This window comes from Syngnathus floridae, chromosome 17, assembly GCF_059516105.1.
Source record: "Syngnathus floridae isolate MCC-2025c chromosome 17, RoL_Sflo_1.0, whole genome shotgun sequence".
NCBI lineage: Eukaryota > Metazoa > Chordata > Actinopteri > Syngnathiformes > Syngnathidae > Syngnathus > Syngnathus floridae.
This window is the reverse complement of record NC_142429.1, coordinates 11,782,401-11,798,960: the sequence shown is the minus strand read 5'-3', so window position 1 is coordinate 11,798,960 and position 16,560 is coordinate 11,782,401. Positions and strand designations below refer to the sequence as shown.

Genomic DNA, 16,560 nt, shown 5'->3' with positions numbered 1-16,560 from the left:
ACTTGCTAGTGCAAAGAAAAAAAATTGAACAAATACGGATAAAGCTATCAGCAAATGTTAATGTGAGGAATACGAATCAAGCACCTTACCAGAATAAAGGTTCACCCATTATGTCAGGATGATGTGCATTTATTTAGTTATTTACATGATTTTGTTTGGACAAAGCCATCATTGTGTTTCAAGTTCATTGTTGTGAAATGCAGTGTGACTGTTTTGTTTTGGTAGCCCTTTCCATTTGTCTTGTAAAGTAAGATGTACTTCCGAAGGAAAATGTCACCTAAGGCATGAATGCTTGACATTGTGGAGGCGTTTGTTTCCTTTCCACAGACTCGCTGTCGTGTTTATGAAAGACCTGCATCAATTGTAAACAAATCATGCAAAGGGGGAGTGGGGGGGGGGACAAGCCCTTTTTGCACTGAACATCTTTAAACAAATTCATACATGCTGCATGTAGATCACAGCCACAGCAAAACAAGGTTGTTCTAAGTGCACAAAGAACTAAAATTCATCTGTCTTCATTTTTTTACACTGTGTGAAATGTCCTCCTCGGCCTTGTGTATGTCCTCAGACACTGACTGTTCATCTTTCTGTTGAAAGAACAAGTCATTTTGTATCATTAACTACAGGAAGTCTAAAAAAATGAACTTTTTTTATGATGTCATGGGATGCTACCAGTAATAGCTTAGATGGATGCAGTGTCAGCCAGAATACAAGAAAACCAAATATACTCACCTCAGAGCCATTTGGTTTCTTATTAAATGAACACGTCAACCATTTCCTGTACTCTTCCCTAACCTGGGGGAAAAAAATAAAAAAAAACAGAAATTAGAAATACATTTTCCTGTACCCAACTTCTCCAAACATTTTGCAAACACTTTTAACACTTGAGCGCTGGCTAATCTGACCTCTTTGTTGAGCACACAGTGTACAATGTAGAGGAAGGTTCCCTGCTGGGAGTTGAGTAATATAAAGAGGACGTGGAAGAAAAGGTTGCTCTGGTAGAGTCCGATAATCCACGTACAGCCCAGTATAACAAACTGGGCTACAATCTTAAAAATAATCAACCTGCAAAACAAAATGAAAATGTCAATAGTATATCTTAAAAACTAGACCGAATGTTCAGCTGCAAAAAGATGCAGGGAAGCTTTTTTTTACTTATCAGCCAAGCGCAATTACATTTAACGAATTCCCATGAAATAAATCTACAGTGTCATTTCTGAAATATAAATCATAAATACAGTCGACACAATCACCTGGTATCTCTGGTTTGAGAGACGTCGCTTCTCATACCGGCCAAGGTAGGTCTTAGACTCCATAAGGTAGCGCAGAACAAGATCACGTTAAGCTAGTAGAAGAATCTGAGTCACACTGAGTTTGGAATCAAATATTTTTGTCTATTTGATACTCACTGCAAGGATGGTAATGACAGGTCCTGAGGCAGCCCAGTTGAAGTTACGCTTGTGCGAGAGCCAGCAGCTGAAACGCACCCAGACATTAGTCTTCTCTTGTACGCCACCGCGACACACGACTCACGCCACTCACTCCTTTAAATTTGCAACTGCTCCGTATCCATCCGAATACACCAACGCAGAAACACCCACAATCACAAAGGGAACGCCGTAGCCGATGGAGTAGAGCAAAAGCTTGGGAAGACCGTCTCTCTGGATCACCTGCACCCTGGAGAGCTTTCGGACCAGCAGGTGAAGCTGCAAGGCCTCCAGCAGCATCCACACAAAACTTGCAACCACTAAGAAGTGAAGGAGCCCCGCAATGACGGTGCAGGCCAGCTGTCGGGAGCGTCCATACATGAAAGTTAACATACATGAAAGATTATTTGGATAAACAGATTGCGGCGAACCTCATGCTCCACATATCGGTCATTCCACAAGAGCAGCAGATGGGTGGAGGCCATGTTGAGACACAAGTGAAGACGTGCCGTGTTGTTGATTTTGGGGTTCCAGCTGCACAGCAGGAAGGTGAGGATGGACAAAGCAAAGAAGAAGAGTCCCACTATGATGCACATTCGGTTCAGCCACTCTAAAAAAGGATCCTCCGGTGGAGGCTGGCAGGCAGAAAACACACAACATGCATAAGTCGATTTTTTGATTTTATTTTTTTATTATAAATTTTGCTTTCAATTCTTTTATTATTTTGATATATTTCTTTTTCAATGAGTGATGAGACTGCCTACCTTGCCAACCTGTAAGATGAGGGCAAACGTGGAGAGATGAGAACAGCTGCACACTGTGAAGTTTTCATTTGTGTGAGCGATCCAACACCCGTCGACCGACCATCTCATCGTCTCGTCCGATTCGTCCTTCCAGTACACACAAGTCACCAAACCAGATTCGGGTAATACCTGAGAATCTCACAAAAAACAGTTAGCAAACATCTGAGAGCGTTCCATATAAGAAGTGCTTGAAACCGACCCGCTTGTGTTGAATGGTGAAGTTGACGGGCTGAGTGAGGTTGGTGGTGTTCACCGAGGGTAAGACCGCTGTGATGACGTCCGAGTACATCTCAGTCTTGTTCTCCGTTTCAAAATAACGATGACTCAGGAGATGTTCCATACCTGTTAGTGACATAAAAGCCACTGCGGCGGAACCTGCTTTACAAATAATGCCTTGTTTTTGTAACATGAACAATTCATATTAATCATAGTCAATACGTGATGACGATGTCATTTCTTGTCATCATATTATTGTGTCCAATCTCACCGTTATTGTTTTGCATCAGGCTTTCCAGGTTGATATCCATCATGTGTCCATTGACGAAGAGATGAGAGTCAGTTTCGTCACTACTCCCAGGCCCGATCGTCTCCAGGATTAACGCTGGCACACATTTGTAATGTTTTAATTCCATTAAGTAATTACAGTCATTAAAAATATGTGTCAAATATGAGAAGATCTGAGAATTTCTTACCCACTGTGGAAGTGTTGATGGTGGTTTTGGTTTCATTGTGGCCTGGCGACAGCATGGCGCTCACGAGGCGATCTGAGATGGCCAAGATCTTACTTCCTGTCTCTCCGTCGCCGTCACTGCTCAGCTCGCTTTTCTTGGCCCGCGGTCCAACGCCTGACACCTCCTTCAATTTGTAAAGCATCAAATTAATTTCCAACAAAGAATGAAGCGGAATTCATTGTGGAAGTCATACCATCGATGCTGAAAAGCTGTTTGCCACTGTCTGAGGAAAGAATAGCAAATTATATTTAAAACATATCAATTGTTATGCTGTGGGTGAAGTAAAAGAAAAAAGAGCTTGACTGACCGGTACTGGCAAAATGATATTTGTGTTGTTTAAAAGTTGTTGGTCCATGTTGTCGAGAAACATTCTCTCTTTTGTCTGCCCCTGCAACAAAAACAACCCCTTTAACTCATATTTTTTAATATTTGTCACCCTTGACTTACCACTGGAGGTTTTATCTCATTGAGAATATCCTGAAGATCTGTAAAATGATCAGAGGAATAAAACGACATGAATGTCTCGGGATGACATTTTAGTACAATGCCAAGCTTACTTTGACAAAAGGAGACTCCGACAATCCATAAAATGCCAGTTGAAGGGTAAAAGCCATCGGGACAGGAGCAATAGAATGTCCCTGGTGCATTAGCACATAATGTTTGATAACCACATACGTCAGCTTCCTCCATGCACTCATCTATATCTATATGCAAAGAAAAATAATTCACAGTTACAAAAAGAAAAAATATCCAATATGCATCTAGCACTTGCATACCTGTGCATGGGTTGGCATTGCTGGCAATCACTTCCGGGTTGTTCAGCCGGTAACCATGGAGACAGGTGCAACCATAGGAGCCCACTGAATTTGTGCAGTTGGAATCTGGACCGCAGACTGAGGCATCTTCGTCGCACTCGTCAATATCTGACGAGGACATATTGGACCTTAAATCCTTATGCCTTCATGTCAAAAAATCAAATAAAATACATCAAGTGGACGTTTACCGAGACAGATGTTTTCATCGCTGGGCGGCAGCTCCTGGTCAGTTGGAGAGAAGCCCGTTTGACAAGCGCAAATGTAAAGGCCGGGCGTGTTGCTGCACTCAGAGTGTGGACCGCACAGCGAGGAATCCGAGCATTCGTCAATATCTGACAATGAAAATAAAGCACTCGTGCCTTGCTCTTGATTCAAATGAAAATCAAAATATATGTACCTTGGCAAATGGGAGTGGCGTTTGTCATGATCTGGTACCCATCCTTGCATTGACACTGATAACTTCCAGGCACATTCAAACACGATCCGTCATCACCACACACGTTTTCAAGACACTCGTCGATATCTTGCAGGAAAAAAAACAGATCAAGACTCACGAAATCAGCGTGTAGAAAGTGGCACCCTAGTATGTGGCTGAAAGTCATTTTCAAACAGTACCTACGCATGCATTCTCACTTCCAGGCGGTTCTTCTGGATTGGTTGCACTATATCCAAGCAGGCAGCTGCAAGTGTAAGCTCCGATTGTGTTATTACAATCGGAATTACTCCCGCAGGCACCTGCATTTGCTGTACACTCGTCGATATCTAATGAAAGATACACACATGTCATGGGAATGTCATTTGAGCATCTCGAGATACAAAAAAAATTACCGGTACAGCCATACGACTCATTTGTGGGCAGATGAGTTGGGATCAATTCATAGCCGCTCACACATGTGCAGCCTCCATCGCTGTTACACTGTGCGAGCGGGCCACAAGAATCGTTTCGACAACTGAAATGATCTAAACACACATACGCACGACAGGAATCAAACAAAGCCAATGTCAATAACGACGGTAATTTCCATTCTCTTACAGGTTATGAAGCCTGAACTGGACTGTGGGTGGTTTGCTGGTTTAAAGATGTAGAAGCTTCCTGGACAGAGGACCACCTCCATTGTGATGCTATGACTATCACACCCTCCAGCATGAACATAGGCAGTCCCTGTCGACGCCGTTGACGACTCCTCGGTCGGATAATTAAATTGAAAACGGATGGGGTACTGGAAGCCGCCCCGTGGTCCCGAGTGGCAGCTTTGCATGATCCTGTCTCCGCCGATTCCAGTGAAGCGGGACCACTGTCTGGAAAGGCCGCCGTCATCGTGCGAGTAACCGCTGAAGGAACTTGATGTAAAGGCGATGTTGCGAGATGGTTCCGTAATGTTGACGTAGCTATCGCAAGAACCTGTGGAGGACATCACCGTGGTTGCGTGTCATCTCCAACGCAAAGTGTCGTCCGACTTACCGGGAGGGAAAACACAATGTGCAATGATGGAGAAGGATCCTTGGAGAAAGAAAAAAGGATGAATGGACATAATGACACAAGCTCATCTGATCTTTTCTGGTTCAGGGTTACGACAAGTTGGAGCCTAAGCCAGCTTACTTTAGGTGAAAATTAGATGAGCATTTCTTCGATTCATATAATACGTGCAATTAAAATTGTAGTCTATTTAAACTGATTATGTTTGACATTTTCATATCACAAAGCCCTGCGCTCAAATAATAATATCTACTGTATGATAAAAATGAACTCACCCAGGAGAAGAGTTAAAGCGTAGAAGTTCATGGTGACAAGAAAGCACACCTCTGCAACTCCAAAGTGCAAGAGAGATTTGCAAAGCAGCCAACATGTGTGTTCTTAGCGTCTTGCCCCCATGCAAAAATCCAATGTAAATGTCACTCAAGGCGAGGTCGGCTCATATATATATATATATATATATATATATATATATATATATATATATATATATGTTTGTCATCATTCGGGAGTTTTGTGGTGACGGACACGAATGGCTGAAAACTCAATGAGTTGAAAAAACATGAAGAAGAAAGACATTACAGCAGAAAGAAATCATGTCAATGTTAACATTTTTTAATATGGTGGTATTGTGAACATTAGGGTCATGTCTAATATTTGTTCTCAACATGGAGTTATTAAACCAAAACATACTTTTTTTTAAATGTAATATTTGTTTCCAAAACCTAACGATGACTCAATCCCACTGATGCCGATGATGCAAGACCTCTGATGACTTACAAATGTTGTGATGTCATTCATGACTAATTAGGTATTACCACATTGAGGGGATTATGTAATTGTTCGAACGCCGTAAGGATCCCAGGTCCGTTTTTTTGAAAGACTGCCGCAACTACCGTTGTGTATGGCCAATAGGAACATCAACGGCCATGATTTACAGAGATGCTTCAAACGAACACGACTCCTCCTCTATATGTGGATCCAGATTACACCAAATGGATGACATTATTTAAGAGGTGAGGAAGTTTGATCTTGTTATCGTGAGGAGGGCTCAACAGTGAAGCTGTTCTCGCAATTCGGACAAAAGTAGAATTAACCGCCGCTCATCTTGATCGACAGAGTGCCCAACCAAGTTAGTCCCGCTGCCTCTAAGGAGGAAAAAAAATCATGGTGGAACCGACTCTTGGGCTGTGAAAAAGGGGCTGATGTTAGTTGCCCCAGGTAAAGAAATTGACTTTAAACTTTGCAACCTGCAGCCTGTCTCTCAAAACAAAAGAAATGACTTCTGCTTTTTTTTGGCCCCACAGTTCCAACGACTCAGAATACAAATGTGCTGCGATTAAAAAACAAAAGAGCAACACATTTCACTTGTGGCCGTGTTGCATGGTAAGTATGACAAAAAGCACATTATGCGCCACCAAATCGAATTATTTTTTCATCATTCCAAAAGAGATGCGGTGACGTTCCTGAAAAAAATTGCCTGCAAGAGCCGAGCACTTCCATCTCTCTCCCGGACATGGTGGAAGCGTGTGAAATCCAGCCAGAAAAAAAGAAATCCCGCAGGGTGTCCTTCCAAGAAGACCACCTAACCACAAGTCCCAAAGACCCGGAGACAGATTGTGTCCCAAAACCCGTCAAATCCATCATCAAAAAAGCCAGTGCTGAACAAAACGGACATTTTAAGTGAGTAAATCATTTGTGCAACATGCTGCTCAAAAGTCACATTCTTTGACCTGAACATTTTCGGTGGGTGATTGATAACAAAAATTTGTCTAAGATATGATGACATCATCTTTTTCCAACAGTGACATCATCCAAGATGACGTCGCTCCCACTAAGAAGAAAATACAGTGCTGCTGGAAGGTAAGTTTGACACAAAGCCAAGCGCTTGGTCATGAATTTGCTAGGCCTTTGCACGACTCTTTATCTTCTGTTCATAAACTCATCATCAGAGATGTCAAGTGGCGCCAAATCCGAAGCAGAGCCTCAACTCTTCGGTGGGGTTAAGAGGCCTTCCAGAGAACAGGACAAGTTGGAGGATGAAGAAGAAAAAATACAATGAAGCAATACAGGCCACACCCATGACGGCAACCTTGAGACTTAAACAGTACAAATATCTTGGGTGGGTTTGCACACACTTCCCGACAGTGGGTCGGGGGGAAATGTAAAAAAATATATAAATTTAAAAAAAAGAACTGAAAATACCCAAAAATCATGGAGAGACAGTGCCTCCACGGCCCCCCCTCTACTTCCGCCACTGTCTGTTTGTAAAAGATATTATTTATTTAGTTTTATTTTTTTAATTAATATTATTATTTATAAATGTTTTTTTTTTTTTTTTTTAAATAACTGATTTGTCTTTGTGGTGCATCAGGCTTCCCAACCCAGCGCAGATCTGCTATATGAATGCCAGCCTGCAGAGCCTTCTGACTCTGGAAGATTTTGTTGAAGGCATCAGCTGCCAGCAGCCCATTTGGAGTTTGAGTCCCGAGGCCGCTCTACTCAAGTAAGCTATCGAAACACGTAATGTAGCTCGGATCGCATGTCTTTTTCTTTTGCCCTCTCCAGGTCATTTATGAACATCAGCGCATGTCACAGCTCCAGTAATGTGGAGCAAAAAATCAACTGCCTTTACGCGTTCAAGAGCGTTGTCTCCACCTTGGTGCCAGAGTTTCAAGATCTAGGCCAGAAAGTAAAAACATTTACAATTTGATTTTGTATGACATCCTTTTTGGATTTTAATCTGCGTCTGCATTTACAGGATTCCCATGAATTCCTGACTTCTCTACTTGATCAAATCCGAAATCTGAAGCCAGTCCAGCAGAATCTGGCCTCCGCTATAGGAAAAACCTACACGTGTCCGGTGGAAGAACACTTTGTTTTCACGATGCAAAACATCAGAATGTGTTTGAGGTACTACAAAAACAATCACACCACCTGCCAGCAACCTTGAAACCAAATTACGACTGCTGCGTTAATGTTGTGGACCTCCCTCCGTAGGTGTAGCAAGACATTTACTAGAGAGGAGGAATTTACAAACCTCTCCCTAGACCTGCTACCTGGTTGTGGAACAGTTAAGGAAATGCTTCAAAATTATCTGAAGGTAACCTAAGAGAAGATTTGTTGATTTCCACCAAACTTTAGGAAGAACGTGAAATATTGTGTGGCTTTTGTGCAGAATACACAGGTGGACTTTCAATGCGAGTGTGGATCCAACACATCATTGCAGAACTCCTCCTTTATCACCCTGCCAAGGTATAGCCACCTCTAATGATTGATATTGAAAACTCTGTTTATTTAATCATTCCATATCTCCCCATCTACAGAGTGCTGGTCTTGCACCTGAAGCGCTTTGTATTTTTTTCAGTATTTGGCTCGATAAAGGTTCGTCGGCCTGTTTCACTTTCTAAGGAGTTGTTTCTCCCATCCAAAGAGGTAATGCGAGATGATGACAACCTCAAAGGTGGGGGGGGGGAAGAGAAAGTACATACTCGGGCTGTTGGTTCTTTACAGGATGGGGCTCGTTACAGTTTGGTGAGCATTATCAATCATAATGGCTTTACAACAAGCAGCGGTGAGATAATCAGCCTAATGAAGTTTTTGCTTTATTTTGTTTTTTGTCCTTGAGTAGACAGCTTTTATGGGCACTTTGAAATGAATTAAAGTTGCGTTCTTGTTTAGGGCACTATATTAGTGATGGAGTGGATCCAGCAGTGCAAGACGAGGACCAGACTGATCGCTGGTTTACCTACAATGACCTGGATGTCCAAGAAACAAGTTATGCCGCTGTGTGCAACAAGCGGCAAACGACTGCCTATGTCCTTTTTTACAGAAGGCATGAGTAGAATGACCTGTAACTCAACATAGTGGAGGTGAGAGGTACTCTGCTCCACTAAGATGGGATGAGGTGGATACAATGTCACTGTCCATTGCTTGTAAGTGAGAACAGCACCAATGGGTGCTACAACCAGTGTCCTCACAGCTCTCCAGAAGTATGTTTCCAGAGTTGTCACAGTTTATAGAGGTGAGTTTGACTCAATTCTTGCAGGTGAAGACATGATCTTAAATTGGTGGGCACAACCTCAACATGCATACTGAAGTGAATATGAAACTGAAGATGCACAGCAACTCCTCTTGGCAAACTATTGCCACAATGACTAAAATTTTGAAAATAATACCATTTTTCAAATGAAAAAGTAATTTCCAATATTATTCATTATGAGGAATATACACCCTGACATTGTTTTTTACTGTTTAAATAGAAATGTGCCAAAAAAATAGGAGCTAATAATTTCTGATATTTTGTCTTAAGCAGCACAAGTGGATAAGCCCTTTTGGAAATGGATATTTCTTAGTCAAGCCGTCGAAATGGAAACAAATACCGATCACGAGAACTGCGGAACCTTTAAGTGTCGTTGTTTCCTGCCCTCAATATACACGGACGGACCAGAGCGTGTGTGCCGGTAAATTGCTGTCGTATAGATCGTCTGTGATCCCTTGTATCGGATATATGTAGTTGTCAAGCTTCCCTCTTTCTATTTGTAAGTTTGCAAAATTGGTTGATAATGTTCATAAAATGATGTTGAACATTGACGATCATCATTTAGATTTAGAAATCGTATCTTATGTTGCTAGTGCAAACAGTAGCGCGGATTGAATGTTAATGCTAACCCTAACAAATACATTTTTATGATTCGGTCAATCGTATTGGTTTAAAAGCTGCGTTTTGTTAGCATTAGATGAAATAAGTGCACATTAATATTTGATCATATCGAATTGAATATTAAGGGAGGAATGGCAACAGCTGCATACACAGGTTTATTGCACCTTCTGCCATCTAGTGGAAGAGCATTTAGTTGTTATTTCTGCCTGACACTGGCATAAATGAACAAACATTTATAATTAGTAATTATTTTGTACAAATTAAGAAAAACGAATTATTTACTTGAGAAAAAAAATCATGACTCATTTGTCATAATATTAACCATGTTTCTACTTCTCTTTAGTTGCCATCAAAATAACAAGTCATGGCATCACTGGTGAGTAATGCTTTATGGCTTGGTGACATAATGCTCCCTTGCAATCAATGTGACTTCATTTATTTAGATGTGTTTATTTTTAATTTGTGATATATTTAATAGGCTGCTGATTTGCGGGAGGGAGAACAATGGAACTTTGTAAGAGAAACGGTTTGTCTGTGTTGCAGGGGAGCAGCAGTTCTTCAGGCACTGAATTCATTGTGCGAGTCCCTAAGTGAGTAACATACAGCACATCTTCAACTACGTTAAATGTCATGTAGATACTTGGAGAAAATACCTAGACATATAATTTGTTTGCATCATTGTTTATAGTTTCTGGTTTTCATCCCGTAGGAATACTAGCAAGAAATACAACATAATGGCATTTAATGCCGGGGATAAAGTCAACTGTTCAACATGGACACAGGTAAGTGATCATGTTGAGTGTTAATAGAATGATATATTCATGTGAATGCCTTCCTTCCATTAGGCTCGCATGGAGAGAGACATGAGTGCTCGCAAGATCTACGGTGAAGAAGAGACACCGGAGGGTGCAGCCGGCAGCGAGTTTGGCAAAAAGCAGCGCGAGGAGGCGCGCCGGAAGAAATTTGGCATTGTGACACGCGAGTTCAAAGTTGAGGACCAGCCTTGGATTCTTAAAGTCAACGGCAAGGCGGGAAAAAGGTGTGATGGGGGGAAAAAATGGAATTATGATAACGAAAGATGATCAAGCCTCTCTCTGTTTGTCGATCTAAGGTTCAAAGGTTTGAAAAAGGGCGGCGTCACCGAAAATGCATCCTACTACATCTTCACCCAGTGTCCCGATGGAGCGTTTGAAGCCTTCCCTGTGAACGGCTGGTACAACTTCACCCCGGTGGCCAAACATCGAACTCTCACGGCAGAAGAGGCAGAAGAGGAGTGGGGCAGGTGAGACAGAAAAGAAGTTTGAACTTTGCCTCATAATGGGAACACTGTTTTCATTCCACACACAGGAGGAACAAGGTGGTGAATCACTTCAGCATCATGCTCCAGCGACGTCTACGTGAGCAAACGCAAGGCGACGAGGAAGAGGAAGAGAGCGAGAAATCGGCCAAGAAGAAGAAGAAGGGCGGCGGTCGAGGCAACGACCTGCGCATCCACGATATGGAAGACGATTTTGACGTGAGCAGCGACGACAGCGACAACAGTATGGGCGAAGGTGAGTTTGTCAAACGCCACTTCTTCTTCGTAATGCAGCCGTGATGACAATGCTCTGGCTTGCAGATGGAGAAGGCAAGACCAAGACAAAGAGTGACACAGGGAAAGGAAAATCCAAGAAGAAGCGCAATGACAAGGAGGCTTTGGAAGACAGCGATGATGGCGACTACGAGGGGCTCGAGGTGGATTACATGTCCGATGAAAGCAGGTCAGATCCCAAGCAGAGGAAAATCTTTTGATGCCACTTTGTCTTTAATGAATCCCTTGTGTGGTCTTCTATAAGCAGTTCAGATGAAGAGCCAGAAAAAGGAAGGCCCAGCAAAGGAGAAGATGTCCCGAAAGGTCAAACCACAATATTATGATGGTCACATTTTGAAGCGATATGTAGTTCATGTGAGTTTTGTCAACTTTCCAGGGATCGATGAGGCCTCGGAAAGCGAGGAAGAGAGCGAAGAGGAGAAACATAACGAGGAGGAAACTAAAGAAGAGGAGGAGGATGAGGAAGGAAAGAAAACACCAGCCCAGACAGAAAAGAAGAAGAAAAAAGGTACAAAGTCTCTTCAACGTTAGAAAAAGACTCCACGCAGCTTTCATTGCGACACTACAAAAATAAAACCTCTTGCGTTTTGCAGACAGCAGCGGCGAATCGGACAGCTCGGACGACAGCGACATCGAGGGAGAAACGGCCTCTGCTTTGTTTATGGTGGTTAGTGTGTGTGTGGCTGAATAAATGCTTAAGTGTGACTCGTGTCAAAAGTTGAAGAGATTTGACTTACCCAAAATGACTCTTGTTCGTCGTCCGTCTCGTAGAAGAAGCGCACTCCTCCAAAACGCGCAGGCGGGCGCGGCTCCGCCGGAAGCTCCAGAACCGGCAGCCGGCCGGGCACGCCGTCTATAGACCCCGCCGCCACCTCCAACACACTTCGTGCCGCGGCCAGCAAGCTCGAGCAAGGTGCGTACGTACGTTTGGGTGACATCTGCGGTGGTCCCCCCAAAAACCTGTGCCAAGCAGATTTTATTTTACAACAGGTAAAAGACAGACACAAGGTCCGGGGACCGACTCACCGGCCGCTAAAAGGCTCAAGATGGACCCCAGTGGGCAGAGCCCCGCCCCTTCTGGGAAGAGCACACCTCAACCCCCATCAGGAAAATCAACTCCCAGTTCCAGGTATTGTTCTCATTCATCAACGACACCTCTAGAATGTGAACGGAACAGAGTTGGCATCAAGCGCTCTTTTTGGCTCCCACAGCGATGTCCAGCTAACTGAAGAAGCGGTCCGCCGCTACCTGATCCGGAAACCCATGACCACCAAAGACCTGCTGAAGAAATTCCAAACCAAGCGCACAGGCCTGAGCAGTGAGCAGACTGTCAACGTGCTGGCGCAGATTCTGAAACGCCTCAATCCTGAGCGCAAAAACGTAAACGATAAAATGCATTTTTATCTCACTGAGTGAACGACAGAAGGGGCTGGAGGGAAGTGAAAGAATCATTTTGTCACGTTTTGCTATTGTGGTGATTAACAAAAATATTGTATTGAAGGAAAAAAATATTTGACAACTAAGAACTTGATGATGGAATTAGTCTGTTTTCTAATAAAACTTAATCAAAACAATGAAGCGTGTTTGGGCATTTTTTTTGTGTACAAGCCCCTCCCCTGCCAATTTAGAATGCATGTCACATTACCTACAAATTTAACTTTGCAAGAAAAAGAGGACTGCATTTTTGACAAACATGCTACAGGGTAATATTTCATTAAATATTTATTTATGAATGTGAAGGAACCCATGAAAATATGGACTCACAATATACACTTGTCAAATGCAAATCAAGTCTTTTCACACTTCACTGGGGGATGACATCAAGCAGTGAAAAAAATGTTCATTGTCTTTGGATTTCAGGTAGAATTCCCCTGAAGTGCATTTTAAGCCGGAAGGTTCCGACAAATAACCGAGATGCGTCGCTGCCGAGGCACTCTCTGTCCATTAAACAAAGACTGCTCATCTTTTAAGATCTCATGAGTGAAGTCGTATCTGGCCTGGTCCCTGAAATATGAAAAGAAAGACGTCGGTGCCAAAGCCAAGTGGATGTATAGCTCCGACTTATCTGTGCCGAACCTCAGAATGTAGAGGGAGCGCCTGGGCAGGAGCAGGTCAAGCCACTCGCTGGGAGAATCTGCTTCGACTAGGCGCATGACACTATCTGAGAGAAGACTTAATCCAGTGATGGTGCTGCCACAGAACTAGAATGAAAACAGAAAGTTCATCATATCCTGTACATCTCCAATTGACATGCGTCATTTACCTTGACACTGTCAATGTGAGGTTTGATATAACCAGTTTTGTCCAGGTCGAGGACGTGGACTGGCCCAAGAAGTGAGCTTCCAGAGGCAAACGCTACAGACCGGACACGGGCTAAGATGATCTGGCATGCTGCTCCCCACGTCACACGTTCCGTTTCTCGGTAGCCATGAATAGCCTAAAAGAAAACAGGTGAGCACAAGAATCATAAAAATAATAATACTAAGTGCTTACGTCATCCCAGTGATCAAATTCGTAACGTTTCTTCTTCAAACCAGGTTCCAGCTCCCGCAGAAGTTCAGCCTCCTCTTCCTCGGTGATAAAGGCTGACCTCACCTCCACCTGTGTTTCGAGTCTGTGCACCAGAGCCCGGCTTGAGCCGACCATCAGCAGCGGTTCAGCTTTCAGGCCGCTGTTGGCCAAAGAGTTCAGATAACGAGCGGAACTTTTGTAAAAAGCTGCTCTGTGGACGCTTTTCGCCGCCGCGGTAAGTAAGAGTTTCATATTGGTGTTGAACATCCAATTTTTGCACTGTTATGTTTGTGTCGGTGGAGGCCGCCATATGTAAAACGGGATGCATTTTGGGTAGTGTAGTGCAGAGGAAAATAGTGATGCTGCAGTTCTTCTATTTGGCCACACGAGGTCAGTAAAACTCATTATTTCAAAGTCAACTGTGCGTTCTTTTTATTATTTTTTATTATTTAAAGCCTCACGGTATCATTCTATATTAGATGACACTAAAAAGAAGAGAAGTTTGCTAATGGACGCACACCACCTGATTGCGATGCAGTTTTGACCAAAATAAACACCATGGCACTATTGTCAATATGTTTGCATGGATGGTAACATTTTTGAGAAACTGATGACTTCATCCTTACAAAAGATTCCCCGAGAAAAAAAAACTGACCTACTTAGGACTCAGGACTTGTACCCTTTTCTCTACTCACTGCGTTTTTTCAGGACAATCATACGTGGTAGTACACATAGACTGTAGAGAATAATACCTTGTACAAAATATAGTATTTGAAATGTGTCAAGAAAATCCAGCAGCGGTCCCCAATTGCTTTCTTTATTCAATGTTTTTCCTCCAGCAATGTGTTGTTGACTGATATTAGTATCCAGCGTCCTTTTTTTGTTTGTTTGTTGCACTGATGTGGATTCATCTGGCAGAGGTTTACATCTCAAGTCTGCATGGGATGGAGCAGGTTCAGCAGGGGCGGAGTGCACTACAAGCATCCAGCCATTGAATTATTCAGTCTTATGAATCATTGAGTCACGATCCGCTCCTTTTTCGGCCCTCTCCTCACATCTCCAGAAACAGCCAGCGAGCTAGCCACCATTTTTATTTTCTTTACAGCGAGCGAGAAATACATACACAGCGGTCTGAAGGCTAAGCTTGCCTTCACCAACTTTCTTTCTTTCTTTCTTTCTTTCTTTCTTTCTTTCTTTCTTTCTTTCTGTCCGTCTGTCCGTCTTCGGCTGTCAGCGTGCCCTTGCGGCCGGGTCACGGAGCCTCTCACAGTCGGAAGCATCGCTTAAATGGACACAAAGCTAAACGATCGCTTTGCTTTCTGGCGTATCAGATAGATGTTTAAGGTCGTGCCGTTATTGATTGCCGTCTGCACGAGGAAGGTTTCTGTCCCGTTTCAATCTCCAGCACGGGCTGGATTCATTCTCCCGGTCACCCTTAAATATGTATCGTCATTTCCCATTCACCGAGGCAGCTATTTCTGGAGTCAATCAATTAGGAAACATAAGAGATTTTCACCAAAGTGATGTTTGTGGCTTCTCTTGTGCTTAGGGTACACAATGTTTTTTCTTCTCATACAAAATGGAGTAGCATTCATTAGGCCTTTTCGCTTAAGTTCAAAATTGTAAAATGGAGTTATTAGCTTTACATTTGTGTATATTGTAGCAGGCCACATGAAAGGTTTATGTGGCATGGCCCATCACTCTTTGCATTTCCATCCACTCATCTGCTAGTTATGGCCCTGGTGGACAGGCACTTTAATGGCTACAGCTTCAGGGTTACAAGTTGTCACCGTGAAGGCGCTCAATAGAATTAAGAGCACCACCAAATGTGTTGATGTCATCGCCAACGTTTTGCACTGCCGCTGGTGCACAATTGCCAATCTGGCATGATTTGTGGAATTTGAGCATGAATAGTCGTTTGTGTCGGTTCCAGTCCATGGTTGTGGACTGGGATGGGCTCCAGCACACCTGCAATCTTAATGAGGATAAACAGAAAAGAAAATGGATGGATGAATTATGAATATAGTCAGCAGCTCGTGCACTAAGTTGCTTCTTTGTGAGTCTATGGTTATCGTTTCACTTTTCTTCTTTGCCATCGTGACCGAAATGAAACACTTTTCTTCACCGGGCGGAAGTCAAACCCTATTTTGGGATTAGTTCAACTGCCAAGTTTCGTTAATTGAGACTTTTCTCCTAGAAAGAAAAGCTACTTGCAGTCTACTACAATTCTTGGGCGTTCTCCTCGTTGGAGGCGCCGTGGATGTTGTGCATGCATGTAATGGCGAATGGTCACACCTTCAGACGCCTTCTGAGCGAGGCGAGGTGGCCAACTTGGAGAGGGCGGGGGCTGGAGTATAGAGCGAGCGAGCGAGCGAGGGAGCGAGCGCTCTCCTCCACCATTAATTTCCAAATGTCTGTTACTAATAATAGCCGCCTCCCCTCCTTCTCCTCCTTCCATCTCGAACAAACACACCACTCGCATGCGCGCGCGCGCGCACGTCCTCCTGGCGCCGTTGCAGGTGCGCACGTGTACGCGCCGCATATC

At 43.3% G+C, this 16,560-nt stretch overlaps 4 protein-coding genes across 11 annotated transcripts; 2 read left to right on the top strand and 2 right to left on the bottom strand.

Annotated features, from left to right (window-relative positions):
* LOC148384611 (uncharacterized) lies at nt 1–5,699 on the bottom strand. The gene is made up of 23 exons (XM_088357834.1): nt 5,529–5,699; nt 5,239–5,277; nt 4,810–5,178; nt 4,605–4,736; nt 4,392–4,538; nt 4,174–4,299; nt 3,965–4,108; nt 3,738–3,884; nt 3,519–3,665; nt 3,409–3,446; nt 3,269–3,349; nt 3,155–3,184; nt 2,923–3,085; nt 2,718–2,831; nt 2,430–2,605; nt 2,192–2,359; nt 1,859–2,062; nt 1,543–1,787; nt 1,410–1,476; nt 1,254–1,345; nt 906–1,065; nt 733–795; nt 1–587 (listed from the first exon to the last, which is right to left on the bottom strand). The coding sequence occupies exons 1-23, from the start codon at nt 5,557–5,559 to the stop codon at nt 516–518; spliced, it is 2,955 nt and encodes a 984-aa protein (XP_088213960.1). The 5' UTR covers nt 5,560–5,699; the 3' UTR covers nt 1–515.
* Nucleotides 5,700–6,083: 384 nt separating this feature from the next.
* LOC148384610 (ubiquitin carboxyl-terminal hydrolase 37-like) lies at nt 6,084–9,078 on the top strand. Of its 5 annotated transcripts, XR_015853377.1 has the most exons (14): nt 6,084–6,266; nt 6,370–6,471; nt 6,558–6,636; nt 6,701–6,933; nt 7,056–7,113; nt 7,203–7,372; nt 7,625–7,756; nt 7,819–7,942; nt 8,012–8,163; nt 8,251–8,353; nt 8,429–8,505; nt 8,618–8,685; nt 8,764–8,824; nt 8,932–9,016. XR_015853377.1 is itself a non-coding variant. In XM_088357838.1 (13 exons), the coding sequence occupies exons 1-13, from the start codon at nt 6,193–6,195 to the stop codon at nt 8,875–8,877; spliced, it is 1,527 nt and encodes a 508-aa protein (XP_088213964.1). In that variant the 5' UTR covers nt 6,084–6,192; the 3' UTR covers nt 8,878–9,078. The 5 variants fall into 5 exon arrangements, 4 of the variants coding, with proteins under 4 accessions (XP_088213964.1, XP_088213966.1, XP_088213965.1 ...); XM_088357838.1 differs by having other exon boundaries at nt 8,577–8,685; nt 8,764–9,078; XM_088357840.1 differs by lacking the exon at nt 8,764–8,824 and having other exon boundaries at nt 8,932–9,031.
* A 49-nt stretch (nt 9,079–9,127) lies between these two features.
* Nucleotides 9,128–13,078, top strand: gtf2f1 (general transcription factor IIF, polypeptide 1). Of its 4 annotated transcripts, none has more exons than XM_088357842.1 (15): nt 9,128–9,274; nt 9,566–9,713; nt 10,257–10,289; nt 10,457–10,503; nt 10,623–10,695; nt 10,759–10,952; nt 11,025–11,195; nt 11,261–11,466; nt 11,532–11,673; nt 11,749–11,807; nt 11,881–12,012; nt 12,098–12,171; nt 12,276–12,417; nt 12,495–12,633; nt 12,716–13,078. In XM_088357842.1, exons 3-15 carry the CDS (start codon nt 10,278–10,280, stop codon nt 12,918–12,920), a joined length of 1,596 nt encoding a protein of 531 aa, XP_088213968.1. In that variant the 5' UTR covers nt 9,128–9,274; nt 9,566–9,713; nt 10,257–10,277; the 3' UTR covers nt 12,921–13,078. The 4 variants fall into 4 exon arrangements, with proteins under 4 accessions (XP_088213968.1, XP_088213969.1, XP_088213970.1 ...); XM_088357843.1 differs by having other exon boundaries at nt 9,566–9,791; nt 11,752–11,807; XM_088357844.1 differs by having other exon boundaries at nt 9,566–9,791; nt 12,098–12,168.
* A 127-nt stretch (nt 13,079–13,205) lies between these two features.
* On the bottom strand, nt 13,206–14,348 carry alkbh7 (alkB homolog 7, RNA demethylase). Its single transcript, XM_088357969.1, has 4 exons — nt 13,998–14,348; nt 13,768–13,941; nt 13,581–13,705; nt 13,206–13,508 (listed from the first exon to the last, which is right to left on the bottom strand). The coding sequence occupies exons 1-4, from the start codon at nt 14,280–14,282 to the stop codon at nt 13,388–13,390; spliced, it is 705 nt and encodes a 234-aa protein (XP_088214095.1). The 5' UTR covers nt 14,283–14,348; the 3' UTR covers nt 13,206–13,387.
* Nucleotides 14,349–16,560: the final 2,212 nt, after the last annotated feature.

Bases quoted from the DNA above. Each gene is read 5' to 3' on its own strand.
- gtf2f1 (XM_088357842.1), top strand. The intron at 12,013-12,097 runs GTACAAAGTCTC...TGCGTTTTGCAG, and splicing joins AGAAAAGAAGAAGAAAAAAG to ACAGCAGCGGCGAATCGGAC. The intron at 12,418-12,494 runs GTGCGTACGTAC...ATTTTACAACAG, and splicing joins GGCCAGCAAGCTCGAGCAAG to GTAAAAGACAGACACAAGGT.
- LOC148384610 (XM_088357837.1), top strand. From the start codon at position 6,193: ATGCTTCAAACGAACACGACTCCTCCTCTATATGTGGATCCAGATTAC. The intron at 6,472-6,557 runs GTAAAGAAATTG...TTGGCCCCACAG, and splicing joins GCTGATGTTAGTTGCCCCAG to TTCCAACGACTCAGAATACA. The intron at 7,943-8,011 runs GTAAAAACATTT...CTGCATTTACAG, and splicing joins TTCAAGATCTAGGCCAGAAA to GATTCCCATGAATTCCTGAC.
- alkbh7 (XM_088357969.1), bottom strand. From the start codon at position 14,282: ATGTTCAACACCAATATGAAACTCTTACTTACCGCGGCGGCGAAAAGC. The intron at 13,942-13,997 runs GTAAGCACTTAG...GTTTTCTTTTAG, and splicing joins AATTTGATCACTGGGATGAC to GCTATTCATGGCTACCGAGA. The intron at 13,706-13,767 runs GTAAATGACGCA...TTTTCATTCTAG, and splicing joins CTCACATTGACAGTGTCAAG to TTCTGTGGCAGCACCATCAC.
- LOC148384611 (XM_088357834.1), bottom strand. From the start codon at position 5,559: ATGAACTTCTACGCTTTAACTCTTCTCCTGG. The intron at 5,179-5,238 runs GTAAGTCGGACG...TGTCCTCCACAG, and splicing joins ACATTGTGTTTTCCCTCCCG to GTTCTTGCGATAGCTACGTC. The intron at 4,109-4,173 runs GTACATATATTT...TTTCATTGTCAG, and splicing joins CGCCACTCCCATTTGCCAAG to ATATTGACGAATGCTCGGAT.